This window comes from Peromyscus eremicus, chromosome 11 (genome assembly GCF_949786415.1).
Source record: "Peromyscus eremicus chromosome 11, PerEre_H2_v1, whole genome shotgun sequence".
Taxonomy (NCBI): Eukaryota; Metazoa; Chordata; class Mammalia; order Rodentia; family Cricetidae; genus Peromyscus; species Peromyscus eremicus.
Genome location: NC_081427.1, coordinates 55,253,177 through 55,274,698, shown reverse-complemented (window position 1 = coordinate 55,274,698; position 21,522 = coordinate 55,253,177). Strand labels below are relative to the sequence as shown.

At 42.1% G+C, this 21,522-nt stretch overlaps 1 protein-coding gene across 1 annotated transcript in view; it reads left to right on the top strand.

Annotated features, from left to right (window-relative positions):
* The window catches only part of Fam169a (family with sequence similarity 169 member A), a 54,931-nt gene that overhangs the window by 10,690 nt on the left and 22,719 nt on the right, over nucleotides 1-21,522 (top strand). The window contains exons 2-5 of the mRNA XM_059276269.1: nucleotides 9,286-9,420; nucleotides 11,073-11,172; nucleotides 11,574-11,659; nucleotides 15,176-15,347. Of these exons, the coding sequence (XP_059132252.1) occupies nucleotides 9,289-9,420; nucleotides 11,073-11,172; nucleotides 11,574-11,659; nucleotides 15,176-15,347 (490 nt within the window). The 5' untranslated portion in view covers nucleotides 9,286-9,288. The remainder of the gene's footprint in view (nucleotides 1-9,285; nucleotides 9,421-11,072; nucleotides 11,173-11,573; nucleotides 11,660-15,175; nucleotides 15,348-21,522) is intronic.

Below are 21,522 nucleotides of genomic sequence, written 5' to 3'. Positions count from 1 at the left end.
ACCAGGCCGGCCTCGAACTCGCAGAGATCCATCTGCCTCTGCCTCCTGAGTGCTGGGATTAAAGAAGTCTGCCACTATTGCCCCTTTTCTTTTCCTAATTGTTAAGTAACCATCTGAAAATTCTGAGTACAGTATAAGAATTATTGGAAGTCTAAGGAAACTACATTGCAAGGTTTAAAAAATTATCGTCTTAGGAATGATCGAATAGTATGGTTATTACAGTCTATAATAATTGTGTTGTATTTAGGTACATTGTGGTTTTTGCTGGCCTTTTGTTTTGACCTGGGAACCTGGCCAGCAGGTTAAAAGCTTCTGTAGACTGATTGCCTAGGTTAAGAGCCTGGCTCTACTTCTAGCTGTGAGAGCTTGATCAGCTTGCTTATTATTCCGGCCTAAGACTCATTTGGAAAATGTATATAAAATATCTGCTTCTTGAATCATTTTGAGAAACAAATGAGATAATATGTATAGGATGTTTAGCGCAATACCTGGTACATGGTAAATAGCAAGTGCATTCTGAGCTTAAAAATAATTATAAATGAAAATTTGGGGACACCACCTCATTGTAAATCCAGACTTCTCTCTTTCTAGCTTCTATTTCCAAGTACGCGCTAGTGTTTTGAAGGAAAGTAAGCAAGTTACTAATTAAAAGGACATCAAAAATCATTTGATCAATTCGCAGTTTTTAATGTGTATGAAGAAATAGGTTTTACTTTTCTAGAGTTTTGAGCTTGATAAATTAGACAAATGAGGAAAAATGAATCCCATTGCCATATGTTACATGTTACAAGAGCCTGCATCTGCAGATACAACCTTTCTCAGGTCAACTGTTGAAAAACCTAATTGCCCCTGCACTGATCATGCTCAGACCTTTTCTTATTATTCCCTAAACAATACAATTTAACAACCATTTATACAGCATTTACATTTTTCAGTATAATAAGTAACCAGAGATGGTTTAAAGTCTGCAGAAAGATGTGCACAGATAATCTCCAAATGCTGTGGCATTTCATACAAGAAAATTGAATGTCTGGATTTTTAGGCTGGGAATGAGTCCTGGAACCAATCTACCATAGATTCTAAAGGACAACTATCTATGCACAAGATACTGTTAGCATCCCTTCAACTTGTGTCTCTGTTCAGTTCTTCCAGTGAACCACCCTGCATATAGCTGCTGGGTAAACTGTCTTTAAACATATCCTTTTCTGTCTTCTCTGCTTAGAGTTTCTTTTTTTTTGGTTTTGGTTTTGGTTTTTCGAGACAGGGTTTCTCTGTGTAGCTTTGCGCCTTTCCTGGGACTCACTTGGTAGCCCAGGCTGGCCTCGAACTCACAGAGATTCGCCTGGCTCTGCCTCCCAAGTGCTGGGATTAAAGGCGTGCGCCACCACCGCCCGGCTGCTTAGAGTTTCTTAATGGCTTTCTGCTAATGTGTCAAATAAGGTCTAGGATTGTATAATATAGTATTTATGGTGGTTTGAATAGGAATGGCCCCCATAGGCTCATATATTTAAATGCTTGGTCATTAGGGAGTGGCACTACTTGAGAGGGATTAGGAGGTATGGCCTTGCTGAAGGAAGTGTGGACTTGTTGGAGGGAGTGTGTCATTAGAGGTGGGCTTCGGTTTTCAAAAGCTCAAGCCAGGCCCAGTGGCTCTCTCTTCTTGCTGCCTTCAGATCCAGAAGTAGAGCTCTAAGCTACCATGTCTTTCTGTGTGCCGCCATGCTCCCTGCCGTGACAATAATGGACCAAACCGCTGAAACTGCAAGCAAGCCCCAATTAAACGCTCTCTTTTTGTCAGAGTTGCTGTGGTCGTGGTGTCTCTCTCACAGAAATAGAATACTAAGACAGTATTCTTAGTCTGCTGTTGCCTGACCTCAGTTTATTTTTCTGCATTTCTACTCCCACTTGCCTTTATGTCCCTTAACTGGCTTGCTAAATCCATTTGCTTGCCCTTCTCTCTGCTTTCTGGTTTCTGTCTGCGGCTCTCTCCCTCCCTTTTGAGGCTGTCATTCAAAGACTGTTTTCAGAGATCATTTCTACAGTTCGTTACATATTTTCATTTAGTCACTCAGTTGCTCAGATATGTTTTGAAGTTATGCAGGAAACGTACTACTACCTGTAATCCCTTCCTATGGGCCTGATGTTAGTGAGAAATAAGGGAATATTTTTTCTTGCTTACATGGTAAGTAAGTTCATGTGTGTTTGCAAGAGCAGCTGTGGCTCTAAAATGAGGAGTGCGGAGGCCTGGACAGGAGAGGGCAATGCCCAGGCTGTGGGTTAAGTGTCTGTATGAAGTGGGAACCCTTGGCTGTGTTCTTTAGTGTGTTGCTTTATGTCACTGTGGCACGATGAGATAATAGCTTAAAAGAGGTTCATGGTTTAGAGGTTCCAGTCTGTGGGTGCTTAACTCCATTGCTGAGTTATTGGGGAGGCAGTGCATCATGGGTAGAGTAAAGCTGTTGCCTTTGGCAACAGAAAAGGAGCTAAGGTCCCACTGTTTCCTTCCAGGGCATTTGTGCTTGTGGTGACTTAACTTCCTCCTGCTAGGCCCCGCCTCTTAAAGGTTCCCCCAGTGGTCAAGCGTGACACAGGCTGGGTACCAAGCCTTTAACACCTGGGCCTCTGGAGAGGCCCTTCCCCAACTCTAGCCATTTAGCACAGACATTAGAGAGGAGGAGTGGAGGATGGTGGTCATTGTGATAGTTCATGAATAGACCAAAATTAAGCACTGAGTTTTTTTGTTTTACTTGTGAACTAGATAAAGTTTCTTTACGTTTAACACAATCTGTGTGTGTGTTGGGGAGGACTGCTCTCGCTTGGTGCGCACGCCTTTAATCCCAGCACTCGGGAGGCAGAGGCAGGTGGATCTCTGTGAGTTCAAGGCCAGCCTGGGCTACAGAGTGAGTTCTAGGAAAGGTGCCAAAGCTACCTGTTTCGAAAAACCAAAAATAAATAAATAAATAAATAAATAAATAAATAAATAAATAAATAAATAAATAAATAAATAAATAAAACAATTTTTGTGGTTCTAAATGAGACAAATGTCTGTGGTATTTTGTGTTAAAGATAGTGGCAACCCTAAGTGATTATTGTTTGTACTCCTGTTTTACAGAACTAGTATTGAGACAGGCTGTGCTGAAAAACCCAGCAGCTTTAATAAATCCCAGTAAAGTCAGATGTGCTTATGTGGTAGAGAAACCAACATAAAACAAAGAGTCTTAGGTTTAATATTGAAATGAACACTGCTTTATGGCATTCACTTAAGTACTTTCTCTGCGCTTTGTAAATTGCTTCTTTGAGGTTATAGGCAGTGTTGAGTAATCGTCATGGAGCTCTGGAGTTGCTAATGTCCTTAAATACACTTAAATACATGCTGTACTTACATAGTATATAGTATATGTACTTATCTAGTACAGCATGTATTTAAGTGGAAGCTTCAGTTGTGGGTCATGTCTTTTGGATTTAAGATCATTTGTTAGACTTTGTAATGTGTCAGAAGTGTACAAGGTGTTCTCTGTATCTTGCGCATAGTGTTGATTTAGTAAGGAGGATTTACCAGCCACTCCTGGAGATAGTCTTTATTTTGTTTTTATTTTGGTTTTTGAGACAGGGTTTCTCTGGATAGCCTTGGCTGTCCTGGAACTCACTTTGTAGACCAGGCTAACCTCGTGGCCTCAAACTCACAGAGATCCACCTGCCTCTGCCTCCTGGGTGCTGGGATTAAAGATGTGCACCATCTTTAATCCAGCTGGGGAGAGTCATTTAGTGTTTGTGTTCTGACCATTCAGCACCTTTCAAACATCTTTGAATCTCATTTCAGCCACATGAATCCTGCTTTGCTTCCACCACAGAACCCCAAATTCATATTCTGCCTTCTTTAGTGCTAGGATGTAGACACAGCCTGTTACCACATACGTTCAAGAGAGGCTGGGCTACAGAGTGAGCTGAAGGAGGAAGTCTCTGAATGTAGTCTGTGGTCTTGTGTTCTTCCTTAGGGTGGTTCTTCATCAGGGTTCAATACTGTTAACAATACAGTATGTATTTTCAGATTTTTATATATACATTTATGTTGAAACTCTTCATAATTTTTAAAATATATATATTCAGGTAGGCTTTTTAAAAAAGAATTTGGCATTTTTTTGATGTTTATTTTTCCTGTTTGAAAAATTCTGTTCATGTCCTTTGTCAAAGTTTATGCATTTTAGCTTTAAAAATTCTTTGTTGTCTATATTAGTGGATTAGCCCTTGTGGATTATGGATCATACTGATTATAATTTGCCTGTGACTTTTCTGTTTTTAGATACAAATTTAAGTTTTTTTGAGTTGGAGTCTTAGTGTTGCCAGACTGGCCTCAAGCTCTGAGCTCAAGGGGTCCTCATGCCCCCCTAGTAGCTGAGCTCACAGGCAGCCACAGCTCAGTGCAGATGCAAGCCTTTTCATACCATGCTCAGCTTGTCACAGTTTATTTCTGCCCCAACAGAGGTCCTTTCCTTCTGCATGTTCAGATCTTTAGTTGTTGCCCGAGGTTATGAACTAAATCCTGTCAGTTTGGCTCTAGGGCACATGACATGAACCAGTGTAGACCCAATAGCATACAATCATGTTCAAAGGATTCCTAGTGCCAAGGATTTTCTAGGACACGAAGAGAGAATTAAACTTTCTGTTAGAATATTTCTTAATTTTTTGTTTTGTTTTGTTTTGGTTTTTTCAAGACAGGGTTTTTCTGTAGTTTTGGTGCCTGTCCTAGATCTCGCTCTGTAGACCAGGCTGGCCTCGAACTCACAGAGATCCGCCTGGCTCTGCTTTTCAAGTGCTGGAATTAAAGGCGTGCACCACCACCGCCCGGCTGGAAGTACTTTTGAAAAGAGTATTTATATTGAATACTTTCTCGGTAGGTGCTTTTAAGGTCCCTGACACCTAAGGTTGGAGAGATGGTGCAGCATTGTCATTGAAAGAACAAGTACTGACTCCTTACTGGTTGTGTGCCCTTGAAAAAGAAATGGTGTTTTTAGTTTCTTTATCTGTCAAATGAATACAAGTGTCTACTTTAGGGTTTGCGGTACAGCTATTGGAGACAGCAATGTAAATCTTTTTTTTTTTTTTTTTTTAATTTATTTTTTATTTATTATGTATACAGTGTTCTGTCTGCACATATCCCTGCAGGCCAGAAGAGGGTGCCAGATCTCATTACAGATGGTTGTGAGCCACCATGTGGTTGCTGGGAATTGAACTCAGGACCTTTGGAAGAACAGACAGTGCTCTTAACCTCTGAGCCACCTCTCCAGCCCCCAGCAATGTAAATCTTTAAGGACCATATTTATTTAAGATCCTATGTACCTGTCTACAAACTTAGAGGTAGTCATTACCCAAATGTGAGCAAATCTTTGACATGTAGGGAGTTAGGGCTTTCTGAGCACTGTCAAGGACCACTTAGATGTGGTGGTGGTAGTAGTAGCTTTTTAAGTTACTCATTATTTGCATACTCAACTTCTCAGCTCTCAGAGTAAAGGCGACTGTTTGGATGCAACTTGGGCATCTAGGACTCAGCCTGTGGAGGGCAAGGGGCCCAGAATCAAAAGATGTAAGGCAGAGAGATCAGTTGAAATGATGTAGTACAGGCCTTGTGCTGGTTAGGGAAGGAAATTGGGGAGAAAAGGGAGGAGTTAAAGAATCACAAGGTTAGAAACTGGCTTTTGTGTGAAGTTGAGAGTGTTGCAGAGTTGGTGCCTAGAAATCTAGCCTGCTCTTGAAGAAGAAATCATTGTGAGTAAGGACAGGGTTATGACTTGAATTGGTGGAGATAATTGTTTTCTCAGAACTTACCCCTCAAGTGTTTGTACTTTGATTTGGGATCTGCCCCTCAGAAGCCCCCAAACAGAAGCAGAAACCTGCAGAAATGATGCAATAATTATAGAATGAATACAAAAATATGTTCCCCTCTGTTTTTAAGGTACAGTTGAGTAGCAGTAAGTAGAGGGAAAATGCCAGTGATGGGCTCTTTTGTTCCTACTCTGCTTTTACATATTAAGAACATTCATTCTTTTACATAGTTATATAAATCTAGGGAAAAGAGTGAGATTATAGGAAATAGAGGCAGAGTGTCTGGGGCGGATGGCATCTTGGAACAGTTCTGCAAGAGTTCTGCTTGTGTTTCTGCACAGCTTGGCCAGGATCCCCGAGCAGACCCTTTGTTTAATTTATAAATTTATTTGGACAATTTTTACACTTCACTGTCCATTCTGTGTCAGTGTTGATGAGCTAGTTGGCTTACGGCTGCATTAAGCTTTCTCAGTCATGTAGAATCTGTTTAGGCTTTTTGGTTTATCTCATGGGCAGAGCCTAAAGTACTTGACAGAATTTGACCTGACAGCTTTACAGTTATGTAACATTGAACAGAAGCTTAAAAACAAGAGAGAATTGAGGGATTTATCACAACATCCTCCCTCCAAACCTTACATCTTCCCTTGCTTTTGTTAGCTGGGGCAGAACCACCATAATGCTAGTAGTTTATGTAGTTCTAGCCACTATGTTTTTTTTCTAATTATAAAAATTTAGGGGAAAAAAAAAGAATTTAGGTCTTTAAAAGGTCTTTAGATTTAGCCTGTCCAGTTATGTCGCATCACTAACGAGACTGTAGAAGCCTAAAGAAGGTAAGTAACTTGTGTATGACCATAAAGGTAGTGGCCAAGCTGACCCAGGGTAACAGAGTTCCAGTTCTAGTGTTCTTTAGAATGAAATATGTATATAAAATATTAAATCATGAATAGTTATAACAGTTTAACAAAAAAATATGCAACTATAAAAAATACTGGTGTGTGATTTTGCATATTAAATAATTATAATGGAAATAAATATAATATATAATTATAATGGAAAGTGTATTTTGTTGCCTGGGTTCATATTTTTCCTGCTTTACTACTGGTCAAGTTTCTTTTTTTTTTTTCTTTTGTGGTTTTTTGAGACAGGGTTTCTCTGCGTAGCTTTGTGCCTTTCCTGGAACTCATTCGGTAGCCCAGGCTGGCTTCGAACTCAGAGATCTGCCTGCACCATCGTGTTGGCTGGCTTTGTGGTTCTTTTCTAATAACATTTTATCTACCCAAGATTCTGGTTGATATCTCTGAAAATCATAGGGCTTGTCTTTCTCTTCAAAGGAAATTCTGTGATAGTACTTTCAAATAGTTTTACAGACTTTCTTTCCATAAAATGGAAATTTTATACATTTATATTTACTAACTGCAGGATTGAATTTAAGTGTTTTGCTAATAGATTTTGACTTTAAAAAATCGATGTGATTAAAAAATACAGACATATAAAATTAGATTTTCAGTGATCAGAAATTTCAAGTAGTGGTAAAAATGTCTCCTCATCATATCTTCAGAACTCAGCAAAGACGTATTCACCGGTGTCTCTCCCAGCTGTGTGCATGTAAAATGGGTTTGAAGGTCATGTAGGAGGAACACCCCCAGTTGATTCCTTCCGCTCTCGTGACCACTCACTTCCTCTCTCCCTCCCTTCGCCCTTTCCTTCATTTCTGGTGGCGACAGGACTAGAAAGTTTTGGGGTTTTTTTGTTTTGTTTTTTAAATCCTTTTATACTTTTATAAAAATTGAATTTCAAGGGCGGCAAGATGTCTCAGTAGGTAAAGGTACCTGCTGTCAAACCTGACAGTGTAAAGGGTGGGACCTATGTGGTGGAAGGAGATGATGATCTCTGACCTTCACAGACAAGCCAGGGGCACGTGCCAAACGCCCCCTCCCCAACAAAACTTGTCAATTAATCCATAAGTCAAAACTGAAGAGATTATTAGGAAATTTTACAATTAGACTTTCCAGTTTTCATTTTAGGTAAATAAAAATGGGGTCAGGGTGGGGCCAGGTGGCTTAATGGTAAAGGAGTGTGATACCATGCTGAATACCTGAGTTTAGTACCCAGTACCCACATGGTGGAAGGAAAAACTGGCTCACCTCAAGTGGCAAGCCATGGTGTGGACACATACACTAAACACTTTACAAAGTAAAAAGTGTATGAGTCGTGTTAGTATCTGAACCACCCTTTGGGGACACCCCCCCACTTCATCTTATGTAAGTCCCCTTTAAGGAAAAAAACTCTTCCTTCCTCCCACCTGTCCCCCTCTCCCTCCCCCTTTCTCTCTCCTCCCCTCTCCCCGTTCCCTCCCTCCCCTCTCCCCTTCCCCTTCTCCCCTCTCTCCCTTTAATAATAAACTTTCCACATGGACATTCGTCTGCATGGCTGAGTGACGTTTCCTGGCTCCACTCTGCAGCCCGCTGCCCTGTCTGCGTGGTGTGTCTCCCTCACCCCGGGGCACCCGCAAGCCCTGTCCTAACAAATCTGAGAACTCTTAGAGTAGGACAGTAGTATGTCCTACCTTTGTTCCTACCTTTCTAAGAACTGGTAGCTTAGTTGTCATTTTATTTAATTTCTAAAAAAATTTATGTGTATGAGTCCTTTGTATGTGTAGCTATGCACTGCCTGTCTGGTAGTTGTAAAGGCCAGAAGAGGGTGTTGGATCCCCCCAGAACTGGGGGTTACAGATGGTTTTGAGCCACCCTGTGAGTGCTGGGAATTGAATCTGAATCCTCTGGAAGAGCGCTGAGCTGTTGCTGGAGCCCAAGATTTTAATTTTTATTGAACTTTTTATCATGATATTTTTCAAGAGCACACCTGGTCAGGATCCTCTTCAGAATACATAGGATTGGTATGTCTCTTAAGTTCCTTTGAATTTACATTACTTCCTACTTTTTTTTTTTCCTGTAAACTCCATACCACATGTTTATTGAGGAGACTGAATTTTGCTGACTGTACTTTTGGTGACTTTTCATAGATTTTGTTAATGATTAACAATAACTTCTCATAGTTATTGTTAGTCAATAACCTTTGGATAGATTTCTTGTTTCATTGCCTATTTTTTGTTGTTGTTATTTTGAGACAAGGTCTTACACAAATAGGCTGCGCTGGCCTGAAACTCTCTGTATAGTCCAGGATATCCTCAGACTCTAATCAATTCTCCTTCCTTAGTCTCCAGAGTGCTTGATTATATGTGTGAGCTACCATGTCTGGCTCTGTTGGCTGTTTGAATACAAATGAATAATACTAGAAAGTTTTTGACATATGTGCCTAAATCAACAGACTCAAGCTGTCTTGACATAATGAAATAGAAGTATAGAGGTCTCCTTACAATACAATAGGGATATTGCAGTAGGTGTTTGTTTGTTTGTTTAAGAAAAGACGGCATGCAGTCTAAGTGTGTTGTTCCATGTTTGTTAGAGGATGGCCTTCCCTGTGGATTTGCTGGATAACTGCACTCACGAGGAATTGGAAAATTCTGCTGAGGATTACCTCTCCAACTTAAGGTGTGGGGACCCTGAAAATCCAGAGTGTTTTTCTATTCTCAATATTACGGTAAGGCATTCTGCAGTGAATTTTTTTTTTAAACCAACCTTTCAGTCCAGTTTACATACAAAATCAGTATCTTTTTAAAAAATATCAGTGTCAAAAAAGGGAGAGATTTACCAGGAATCTACCAATAAAGTGTGTTAATATTGATTAATCACTATTAATAAATCGAGTGACAGCTCAGGGTTTTTGGTGTGTGTGTGTGTGTGTGTGTGTGTGTACATGCACATGCGTACGGAGGCTAGAGGAGACATTGGATGTCGTCTTCTATTGCCTTATACTTTATTCCTTTGAGACAGGCTCTTTGACCAAACCCGAAGCTTGTCTTTTCAGTTAGGCTCGCTAGCCAATGAGCTTTCAGGCCCTTCCTCCAGGGCCCCAACCACATGCTGGCATACAGGCTCGAGGGGACGGCTATGCTTGCCTTTTATGTGGGTGATGGATATTTGAACTTAGGCTCTCATGCTCAGGTAGCAAGTGCTTTTCCACTGAGCCAGCCTGTCTGTCTGTCAAGACAGATACACAGGTTATTCATTACTCGGGGTTTGTCTTTTGCCTTTAATTTTATAGGTAAGAAGCTTACCAGTTTTGTTAGGACAAGACACCATGTCAAAGTGGTGTCACTTAAATTTACGTTAGATTTGGAATTCTGAATTTAGAAAGTCCTTGTAATTAAAAAAAACAGGAAGGCTCAAAATTACATTTTTGCATCATGAATTGTTTCTTCCCTTCTTTGGAAATTTTGTAATATTGAAAAATACAAATTTTGATCAGTAAGCTGTGTTACTTTAAGACTTGGGGTCATTTAAGCCGGGTGGCGGTGGCGCACACTTTAATCCCAGCACTCGGGAGGCAGAGCCAGGAGGATCTCTGTGAGTTCAAGGACAGCCTGGTCTACAGAGCAAATTTCCGGACAGCCAGAGAGAGCTGTTACACAAAGAAACCCTGTCTCAAAAAACAAAAACAAACCAAAAAAAAAAAAAGACTTGGGGGTCATTTAAATTCCATTATGAACTGAAGTGGCCAGATTTCTTAATATCGCTAGATCTCAGAGCTTGCTTCTTTGTTCACTCCCAGAGCTAAAACTTTTTATTAGGGGGGGTGGTCATGTGTGGACATCAGAGGGCAGCTTTTAGTCAGTTCTCTCCTCCTGCCATGTGGGACTCGATGATTAAACTCAGGAGCAAGTTCCGTTCCGCACTGAGCCATCTCACCTGCCGGGACGTGAAGAACTAAACAGCTTCTCCAGCACCAGTGTCTTTAGTTCTCTGACTGACTCCAGGTGGACAGTTAGTGTAGCCAGTGAAGCAGAACGATGGTCAAGTGGTGCGTGGATCTCGCTGAAGCGTCGGGTCACTCAGCTGGCTTCTTCCACTGGAAGAAGAAGCCTGTCCCTCTCCTGAGACACTTGCTTTTCCTCAGCAGCACGGCTGGCATCAGGAATGTTTCATTTCTCCCATAAGAAAATTCTTGCAGAAGAGAAGCCGCTTTTGCATTGCTGCTGGTTTGTTTTTATTTTTTTGGAGAGACTATTGTATGAAATGAAGCTGTACATTAGAATACACCAGAGAAAAGCTCATGCTCCGGCACTGCCTGTGGTATTGTCTGTCATGTATTTTCATTAAGTTCTCACTAATCTTGAATCATCTTTGTCTCAGATTCCGATCAGCCTGTCAAATGTGGGCTTTGTGCCTCTCTACGGTGGCAACCAGACCCAGAGAATCCTTGCTCTGTTTGCGCCTGAGGATTCGCTCACAGGTCTCTCCTTTGCTTCACTTTTGTACATGGAGGAGCTAGAGTTCAAACTGTCAGGGTTTTACTAAAAACCTACATAAAATAGTTGGTTGTAAAAACTTTTTTCAAGTTTTAGTTTAGAAGAATGCAGTTCTCAATTGCTTATAATTAAACATGTAATAAAGTAAATAAAAATAAACATGTAGTGAAGTAAAATAAAGATGTGCAGTGTGAGTCTAGAGTCTGGGGAGGAGGGAGGATAGCTGAATGGTAGAGCACTTAGCTGGATGTCGGGGCACTGGGTTTGATTCTCAACACGACGGAAAAGGAAAGCAAGCAAGGATGGGTGTATTTCATAGCAAGTAGCAATATTGTCTGTTTTGACACTTTCGACTTAATTGTTAATGGCCATTTTTGTATTTCAGCTGTGGCACTTTACCTTGTTGACCAGTGGTGGGCCATTGACGATATTGTGAAAACATCTGAACCTTCTAGAGAAGGGCTAAAGCAGGTAATCAGATCACGTCCTTCAGTGATTCCTGTAAAGTGCTAGTTTCAAAAGTTGTTGAACTTTTCCCCCATTTTCATAACCAAGTTACACTGAACTCCTGGGGTTTCTTATGGTGAAACCAGGACCTCTGTTTATATGATCCTTCCTTTTCTGAGAGCTAGCTGACTGAGGCCTCTCTCTACTTCAGCTCCTGACCTGGGTGGAGGAGAAGCTAGTGTGTTGGCGTGGGTGCCGTTGAAGCACAGAAGTGGAAGGAACAGAGGCATGTCAGATTTTGACTTCTCAGATAGGCTGTTGTGCAGTTCCTGTTCTCATTTCTTTTTTTGAGTTTGAACTCTGAGAGACATTAGACTCGAAGAAAGGAATTTTGGGGAGGTAATATATGAGTGTTCTTCCTTCTGGATATTGTATTTATTCATAAAAAAGTCTTAGGAGAGTAATATACTTAACAGTATCCCTTCTGGATATTGTATTTATTCTTGAATATGCCTTTAGATTCCAGAGTAAGAGGCCTGTCTCACAGAAGCTGGGAGAATGCACATCTGGATATCTGCCAACTTTGTAATGCAGCCTAGTTTTGAACTACTCTAGAGGAAGAAGGGATTTTAAACATGTGTAAAGCCATAAAACAGATGTAGATAGCCATGCAAGAGTGTAACTTGTCAGCGCTGACAGTGGAGGAGTATATGAAGAAAGGAGATCTCTCGAGAGTTAAAGTGTAACTGAGGCGTGACATCTCAGAGAACACATAGATGAGGGTTAAAGGCTAGAGATGGACAAATGGGTGTCTGTCCTCTCGTACTCACTGGGAGACACTAGACTCCAGGTGTGGACTGGATGCCTTCATCTCTGTCCATGTGACACTGTCACCTCTGAGAAGTGGGAAATAGTGAGGGGCGGGCCAGGACCGGCTGCTCTATCAGATTCTGGCTAATGAGGAGAAATTGGTAAAGTCACAGGAGGAAATAGCTTATTTATAAATATATGACCTTGAGCAAGTGACATTATTGTTACTGACCTTCTTTTTCTGTTTTATTTGTTGTGGTAACCCTAAATTGACATAATAAAGATTACAACCCCGTGTCTCCAACTTACGTCTAGTTATATGGGTGGAGGTCTCCAGGCTCGTGCTACCAGACTCCCTCCTTTCTGTCCTGCTCATCACACTGCTATGTGAATGGCATGCTTACCGATTTTCTATGTCCCTGTGCGGAATGAAGCAACTAATCTCTGAAAAACAGAATCCAGAATCAAAGAGGGAACCTGGGTGCACTAGCCAGTTTTCTGTGATAAAATACCATGACCAGGGCAGTTTGTGGAAGGAAGAGTTTGTTGGGCTTACAGGTCCAGAAGAAATAAGAGTCCATCATGACAGGGATCATGACAGCAAGCATGCATGGTGGCCAGAGGAGGACACTGAGAAGTCACATCCCGAACTGCAAGCACCAAAGCAGAAGCAACGGGAAGTAGGTCAGGGCTGTGTTATCTAAGGCCCATCACCAGTGATGGACTTCAGCAAGGCTGCACCACGTAAACCTCTCCAAATAGCTCCCCAACTGGGATCCAAGTGTTCAAATACCTGAGCCTATGGGGGACGTTTCTCATTCAAAACACCACACAGGATGCTTCTCGGTTGGTAGAGTGCTTGCCTGGTATGCAAGCACTGATCCCCAGCATTGCATAAAGTGGGTGTGGTGCCATGCCTATAAATCCCAGCACCTGGGAGGTGGCACACAGGAAGATTAGGAATTTAAGGTCATGCTCAGCAACATAGTAAGTTCAGGATCACTCTTGGCTTCATTGAGACATTGTCTCAAAAACAGGAGCAAATGAATTCAAATAGGAATAGATGTAAAGAAACGTGTATGTGTGTGTGTGTTTCAGAAAGATGAGTTGTACATTTACACACTGCCCTCAGACTGAAGCAGCCGCATGTGTGTGAGAAAATTGGCTGTAGATAAATAGAAGTAAAATGAAGCTAAGAAGCCTTGATCACAAGCTTGCATTAGCTCCACAGTGTCTTCAGTGTTTGTAATAAATGTATGCCAAGTGTGAACAGAGAGATTAGAGGGTCTGTAGCCCTGTATGCCAAGTGTGAACAGAGAGATTAGAGGGTCTGCAGGCCTCCTAAGGGTGTGGATGGGCATTCCAAAGTTACTCTCAACTGACTTTATTCTATTTCTTCAGTAGTTGAGGTTACATTGGTATAAAATTGAGAAGAACATAATGGCTATCTTCAAATGTTGATACTCTATGTGGCTTCATATTATCAAAGAATAGCCATTGGAAAGTAGATTTCATCTCAGTGTGAGAGGGAGTTTTATGTTGGTTACTGCTACATAAAGATGTGGCCTTGTCAATTAGAGATGAGTGGTTCTGTCATTTCCTGTATTACTTGGCTTGGGAGAGCCCCTGCCAGGGGTATTTAATTTTGGAGCAGTGTGTGCATATAGTGAGTTTCTTTTTCTGCACAAATGATCAGAACAAAGTTTTTTTTTCCTTTAAGGCAGTGACTCTAAACCTGTGGCTTGCGACCCCTTTGGGGGTCAAATGACCCTTTCACAGGGGCTGCATATCAGATATTTACATTATGATTCATAACAGTAGCAAAATTAGCTATGAAGTAGCAATGAAGTAATTTTTTGGTTGGGGGTCACCACAACATGAGGAACTGTGTTAAAGGGTCACAGCATTAGGAAGGTCGAGAACCATTGCTTTGAGGGGACTTGGAGGAAAACAGACTTTATCAACAGTAGTCTTGTTTCTACATTAGAGATGTCTGTGGGGAAGCTGACATTAACAGCAGAAGGCTGGTCTAACTGCAGTACCTGTGATGGTATGGCTCTGCTAGTGAGAGCTGGCCTGTTTTCGTCCTGGGCCCAGATGCGTTTCACTGGACGTCCCCGCTGCCACCATAATTGCTCATCTGCTCTAGCAAAGTGGGGTGTGGGTGGAGGGCTGGGTATCCTGTAGCAGGGACAGCCCTATCAAAGGGACGTTTCACCTGAAAAAGGAAAGGTGCCTTCCTCAAGGGCTAGTTCATGAAATGATGTCATTGTTCTGCAAGTTTCCTGGGAATAGTACTGGTTTAAAAACAATTTTTTTTTTTTTTTTTAAATATAGGGTCAGGAATGGGATTAAAGAGGATTGAAGCAGAGTATGTAGTGGTGGACAGTAGTTAAGGCCAGAGAGACCCCTTGGATCTGGCCAGCTAGAATCATGAAGATACTGAGTGAGATGCTGGGCAGTGTGGGCCTTGCGACCTGTTTTGCCTGTTTTAGAATTTGCTGCAAGGCAGTATCCCATGTGTAAAATGTGTTTGTGGGAGTGGGCTGTTCTTGTTAGGAGTGATTAGCCTTGATTCTATGATAATAGAATGTTTTCAAATTGTGTTGACATCGTCTTTGAAGTGCTCTGTAGGTCAGTAGGAGCTGTGGGAGCTGGGAACAAGGTGATGGTGTTTCCTGATAGCTGCATATTGTAACCGCTGTGCCTGCTCTTTGACTCTCTTTGTAGGTGAGCACTCTTGGAGAAAGAGTGGTTCTGTATGTTCTCAACCGAGTTATTTATAGAAAACAGGAAATGGAGAGAAATGAGATCCCATTCCTGTGCCATAGCAGTACTGACTATGCTAAGATTCTCTGGAAGAAAGGAGAGGCTGTTGGGTTTTACTCAGTTAAGCCTACAGGTGAGTTTTCCACGTTCCTTAAACTGTGTTACAGAAATCTCCACTTTGACCCCCAGCTCTGTCAGTGTCTTAACCCCCAGAGTGCAAATTGCCATGCTTGCACTTAGGATTTCTTAGAAGTGTCACAGTTCTACTGTCCATGAGAGAGGATTGTTAGGAAAGTCTTTTGAAGAGTAAAGACTTAGACCTTAGACACAGAAGATGACCTTTCTGTAGAGACAGAGGAGATTGTCATTTCCCCTCTGTCCTTGGAGCCTCGCATCTGTCTCCTCCTTCCACTTAAAGGTGCTCTTTTGATTTCTGCTGCTGTTCCTATTACTTATTAAACCCACATGGCCTATGTGCATTGCCATTTCTACTTAGAATGCTTAAAATAAATGCAAATTCATTGTTTTAGTTTTGTTTTTTTGAGGAAAGGTCTTCTTACTCTGACGATCAGGGTAACTCTGAGTATGCCATTCTTCCTTTGACTGTCTTGGGACTCCGTTCTCTCCTGGGGCCTGGGCTCTGCACTTGCTGTCCTGGTTATCAGCTCCATTTTATATCCCAGAGCAGGGAGGTGCTGCAGCAGCCCCCCCTAACTTCAGCATTCCCATTCTTTCTCATTTCTGTCTTCACTGTATGCTTTTCCTTTTAAGCTCTGGCTCCCTCTGCTGGGTAGCAGTGGGATTAAGGGTGTTTATGCCAGCCTTTAGGTCAGTAAGTACCTGTATTTCAAGGTTGTGCTTTTTCTCTAAAGGAAACTGAAGCATAACTAAAATTATTTTGAGAAATTGTCCCAAAGAAAAACTGACACACTCGTACCTTCTTTCTTGCTTTCTTTCCCTCCCCACATACATAGTAGGGAAAAAAAAAGATATACCTGTAGCTGTAAGGTCAAATCTTTTTAATCTTTGTGTGTGTGTGTGTGTGTGTGTGTGTGTGTGTGTATGTATGTGTGTGTATATGTGTGAGTGTGAGTGTGAGCGCACACACCACAGTGCATGTACAGAGGTCATGTGCGCGTGCTTCAGTGCATGTGTGGAGGTCAGAGGACAATTTGTGGGAGTCAGTTCTCGCCTTTCACCTTGTGGGTTTTAGGGATAGCACTCAAGTCAGGCTTGGCAGCAAGCACCTTTACCTTCTGAGCCACCTCACTGGACCACCCCACCACCACCCCCAGCCTCTGCTTTCCGAGTGCTGGGATTAAAGGCATGCTGCACTACCACTCCTGGCCCTGATCACCACCTGGTCCTAACTCTTAAGACAGAGACAGTTTGTGTAGCTCTGATTGGCCTGGAACTCACTATATAGATCCGGTAGGCCTCAAACTCCCAAAGATCCTCCTGCCTTTTCCTCCTGAGTGCTGGGGTTAAAGCGTGTGTCATCACACCAGGGTTGGTACTAATTCTTAATATTTTATAGTGGGGAGTAAATTTCAGCGGATTGTAGAGATAGACCATACTCCCCCATCTCATCCTCCTGTCCACCTCTCTCATGGCCTTTTTAGAAAAGGGGAGGTATGGAGTGATTGCATTCTGAGATGCCAATGTGGTCTGGAGGAAGCAACTCAGTTTACATGGCAGAACCTTTGAAACCTTTCTGAAACTGGAAAGGTCATTCGTAAAACTGTTGGAATTTAAAGTCAGTTTAGCAAATCCTATGTATTAAACATGTTAAATTTCTGGCTTTGATAATACTCTGGCTATATAAGATGTTTGTATTGGTAAAGCTTGGGGAAGGGTACATGGGAACACTTGGTAATGGTTTTGAAGCTCTTTTAAATGACTTTTATTTGTTACTATTATGGGGTCAGGTCATGGGCCTGCTGTGGACAGAGGACAGAGGACAGCTTAACTAGGTAGCTCTTTCCTTCCGCTTTGCCTGGGTTCCAGGATCAGACTCGGGTTATCAGGCTTATCCTGTAAGCACTTTAGCTACCGAGCGATCTCCCCGGCCCTGGCTTTGCCACTCTATGTCTAAAATTACTTTTAAAATAGTTACAAAATTTAATATTGACAGTATGTCAGAAATTATGTCATTTGTGAAGCTAAAGAAAATTTTAGATGCCATGAAGGTATGTGCTGTGGAATAATGCTTTTGTACACTGGTTTAATAAAATGCTGATTGGCCAGTAGCGAGACAGGAAGTATAGGCGGGATAAACAGACAAGGAGAATTCTGGGAAGAGGAAGGCTGAGTCAGGAGACACTAGCGAGCCGCCCAAGGAGCAACATGTAATGGGACTCAGGTAAAGCCACGGAACATGTGGCAGTACATAGATTAATAGTTATGGGCTACTTTAAGATGTAAGAGCTAGCTAGCAAAAAGCTTGACCCATGGCTGAGCAATTTTAATTAATATAAGCCTCTGTGTGTTTACTTGGGTCTGAGTGGCTGCAGACTGGGTGGGACACAGGAAAACTTCTAGCTACAGATATGTGAATATATGTTATTTCAAGATAATTTTAGTGGTTAATGAGCAAAAATAATCCTTCTTTGGAATTTGACTAGGTCAAGAAGAGGTGGGAGACTAAAAATAATGAAGTATTTATATTAGGTTTTGCTGCTATGACACATCAGAAAGCCCACCACACACACAGACACAGCAGCTGTTCCTGCAGCGACGGTCTCCACCACACCTTCACCAGAGGTGTGAAGAAGCCCTTTTACTTGACTTTCCAGACTCAAAAATGTTGAGAAATACAATTCTTTTTATTAATTTCCCAGTCTCAACCAGGCATGGTGGCACACACTTTTAATTCCAGCATTTGGGAGGCAGAGGCAGGTGGATCCCTGAATTTGAGGCCACCCTGGTCTACATAAGTAGTTCAAGGACAGCCAGGGCTATACAGAGAAACCCTGTCTCTAAAAACCAAAAACCAAAAAAACAAAACAAAAAACCACAAAACAAAAAAACCACCCAGTCTTAGGGATTCTGTTGTAGCAGCATAAATGTACTCTGCTAGAGACCTAAGAGAAACAGTGTGGTTGTGGACAGGACAGGACAGAGGTAAATTTAAATCATGGCAGCTTTGTCTGCCACGAAGCATGTGTTTTCTTCAACTGAATTCCTCTTTGGGCTTTCTATCCCAGAAAGCTTCATTATATTCCAGGCTGGCCTCTAATTTACTGTGTAGCTCAAGATGACTTTGAATTTATGATTTTTCTGGTACTCTTTTGCTAGGGAACTTATCTTTGAAAATGAGATGTGTTCTTTGGGGCATGTCTAGCTGTCTGAAAAAAACAAATGCTCCCAGTAAGGGCTCTGCTTTCTGGGGAGGTAGGGGTGACTCAGTGCAGACAAACATGGTTTCATCCCTCAAAGCACCCAAAATCTAGTGAAGGAGACAAAATAACCCCCACTGAAGCAAAACAATGAAAAACTAGTCAGTAGACACCTCTGCATCATTCCTGTTGATGAGTGATGTGTTTGATGCATTAGCAAGAGCACCTGGTGAAGATTAAACACTTAATCCTGCCTAAAGGAAGTACCACTCAGAAGGGTATTTACAAGGGTCTCTGGAGGGTCACTAGATGATCAGGAACTAGAGGTGTAGGCAAGGGAAAGGGCCATGCCAGTAGTCACATGCATGGGTCCTAAGTATATAAAGGAGAGTTACAAATGTACAGGGTGTGTTGGAATAAGCTTGTGGAACTAAAACATTGCAAAGAATAAAGAGAAGAATCTTACTACAGAACAAAGCACCGAAAAGCTGGAGGGGTGAAAGGGAAGAGCCCCTTGGGAAGGGTCATAAAGGCCATATTAAAATAGATGACATTTTATTGTCCATGAAGCTATCGAAGAACGCATTAGGGACATGGTTTTTGTAACACCTGATTGTAGGTAGGAAAGTTATTTTTGAAGTCAGGAAGTCCTTAGATCTCTAGTAGTTCCGATGAGAGAAGGGCCCAAGTGAGAGCTGTAGGAGTAGAAACCCAGAAGAAAATGGGATGGGGATTTCCAGAATAGAGTGCAGCGAACTCACGCTGCCTGCCATGGGGTTGGCTGAGTTTCAGCCGGCTGAGGATGAGTAGTAGTAGTTTTTGTGTGTTAAGTCAGTAAAATTTAATCTGGCTTGTTAGACAGTGTCCGGGAATTTGAAATACCTTCTGGATAATTGTGAGCAGAAGTATTACTAAAGCCAAAACTATACCCTTACTATGTTTTTCAGGTTGGTTTCTTTAGAATAGCTACTGCTTAACTGACTTAAAAAGCATAAAGGATGATCACCTAGTTTGTTTGACATTTACATCATACAGCGTGGGAAAGATAGCCCCACGCAGCCCCTTTCATGAGATGCTAGCTGGTTGTAGGACGGTGAAGGATCAAAGAAGGGTTCCGTGAGAAGAGGAAGCTGCTCAGTGTGGCAGAATAGGTTTGTGATTTCTGCGCTTAGATCTTGACTAGCATTCTTGGAGTGCATTTCTTCATGTTATTTTTAGGTGCCATACAGATGAGGAAAGGGTTAGGGAAGAGGAAAAGAATAAGAGGGACAAGTTGAGAATAAGAATTTTGTAAGCTTCCGTCCTCGAGGAACTAAGATTTTAGAGGAAGAGAGGGTAAAGAGCAGCCGAGAGTGTGGGGGAGGAGAAGGTGTAGGAGAAGCTTTTCTGAATGAACTGTTGGGGTGACAGGAAGTGCAAAGTGTCTGAAGAGACTTTCAGGCTGAAATTGAAAGTGAGAAGCAGATTTGAATGCTTCAGAAATTGCAGATGGCTACCAAGCCTGGTTTATAGAGAGTGAGTGGTAGAATTTGGAGAGGGTAGGGGTTATATCTTAAAAGGTCTCTCTAGGCCAAAGAAATAGCTAATTCTGCTCTCTGGTGAAGGGATTTCAGGATGGAGGTTAACATCATTCTGTTTGCTCTTTCAAAAGACACCAGACATCTCTGTGGGAATCCAGGTAAAGGGTGCCCAGAGAGGGCAGCTGTTCTGTTTAGTCTGGAGAATGACCTACAATAGTCATGCTTTTAGTTTATTTTTTATTTGATATGTATGAATGTTTTTGCCTGCATGTATGTATGTGCACCATGTACATGCCTGGTACCCACACAGGTCAGAAGAGGGAATAGATCCAGTGGAACTAGAGTTAAGGATTGTTATGAACTACCATATGGGCGCTGCAAGCTGAACCCAGGTCCCTTCCAAGAACAAGCTTTTTTAACCACTGATCAATCTCCACAGCCCCTTGGTTTTGGTTTTGAATGAGCGAGTTTATTGAATACATTGCAAGCCGCAGTAAGAGCAGATAACAGTAAGTCATAGATAGATAGCAAAACATCATTAAATAAGGTACTTAAAATATCTAGTAGAAATCAGTTGAGAAAGCCCCATTGGGGCAGGTAGCTAGAGTGTGTCTTGACAGAGAGTGTCCCATGTCATCTCCCCCTTTGAGGCTTCCAAGTAAGAGAACAAATAACAGCTAACAGTAATGTCATTAGATCCATCAGAAGCCCGGTGGGGAAGCCTTATTAAGGCAGCCAGCTGGAGCTCCAGGTAAGAGAGTCCCTGGCAGAGCAGAGTTTCCCCAGTAAGGCTCCAACAGATAGCAATGACATCATCACATCTGTAGTGCTTAGGATAACCAGCTGAGACCAACTGGGGAAGTTGAGACAGTCAGCTGGAATTCCTTGTTAGCTTTCTCTCCAGGGATGAGTTTCTGGAACTCACAGAGATCCGCCTGCCTCGCCTCCTGAGTGCTGGGATTAAAGGTGTGTGCCACCACTGCCTGGCTTCTCTTCTGTTCTTATATCATGGGATTAACAATAGTGACATCTGTTGGAAGTGTCTAACCTTTGTTTACCTGTATTTAAGAATGTGATGTTTTTACCTTTGGGCTGTTTTGTTCTCTTCTCTCCCTGTCACAGTGTTCTTGCTTTTTTTTTTTTTTTTTTTTTTTGGAGGGGGGTGGGGACGACAACAACGACGACACACATCTCCAGACACACATCTCCAGACAAGGGCCTTAGAGGATCCTGTGAGACAGACATGTTTAGGGTTGAAATGGGGCAGGACCGGGACAGCTCTACCAAGAGCTAGCTTCTCAGTGAGCAGAAGCAGCTCACAACAACTTACCAATATAATGCATAGTGGTAGGGTTGACGGTTTAGTGACGAGGCTGTTTGGAAGGCCTGTTGAGCAGTGTTGTACCCTGGGCAGAGAAAACAAGGCCCCAAGTATTGTTACTGCTACTGC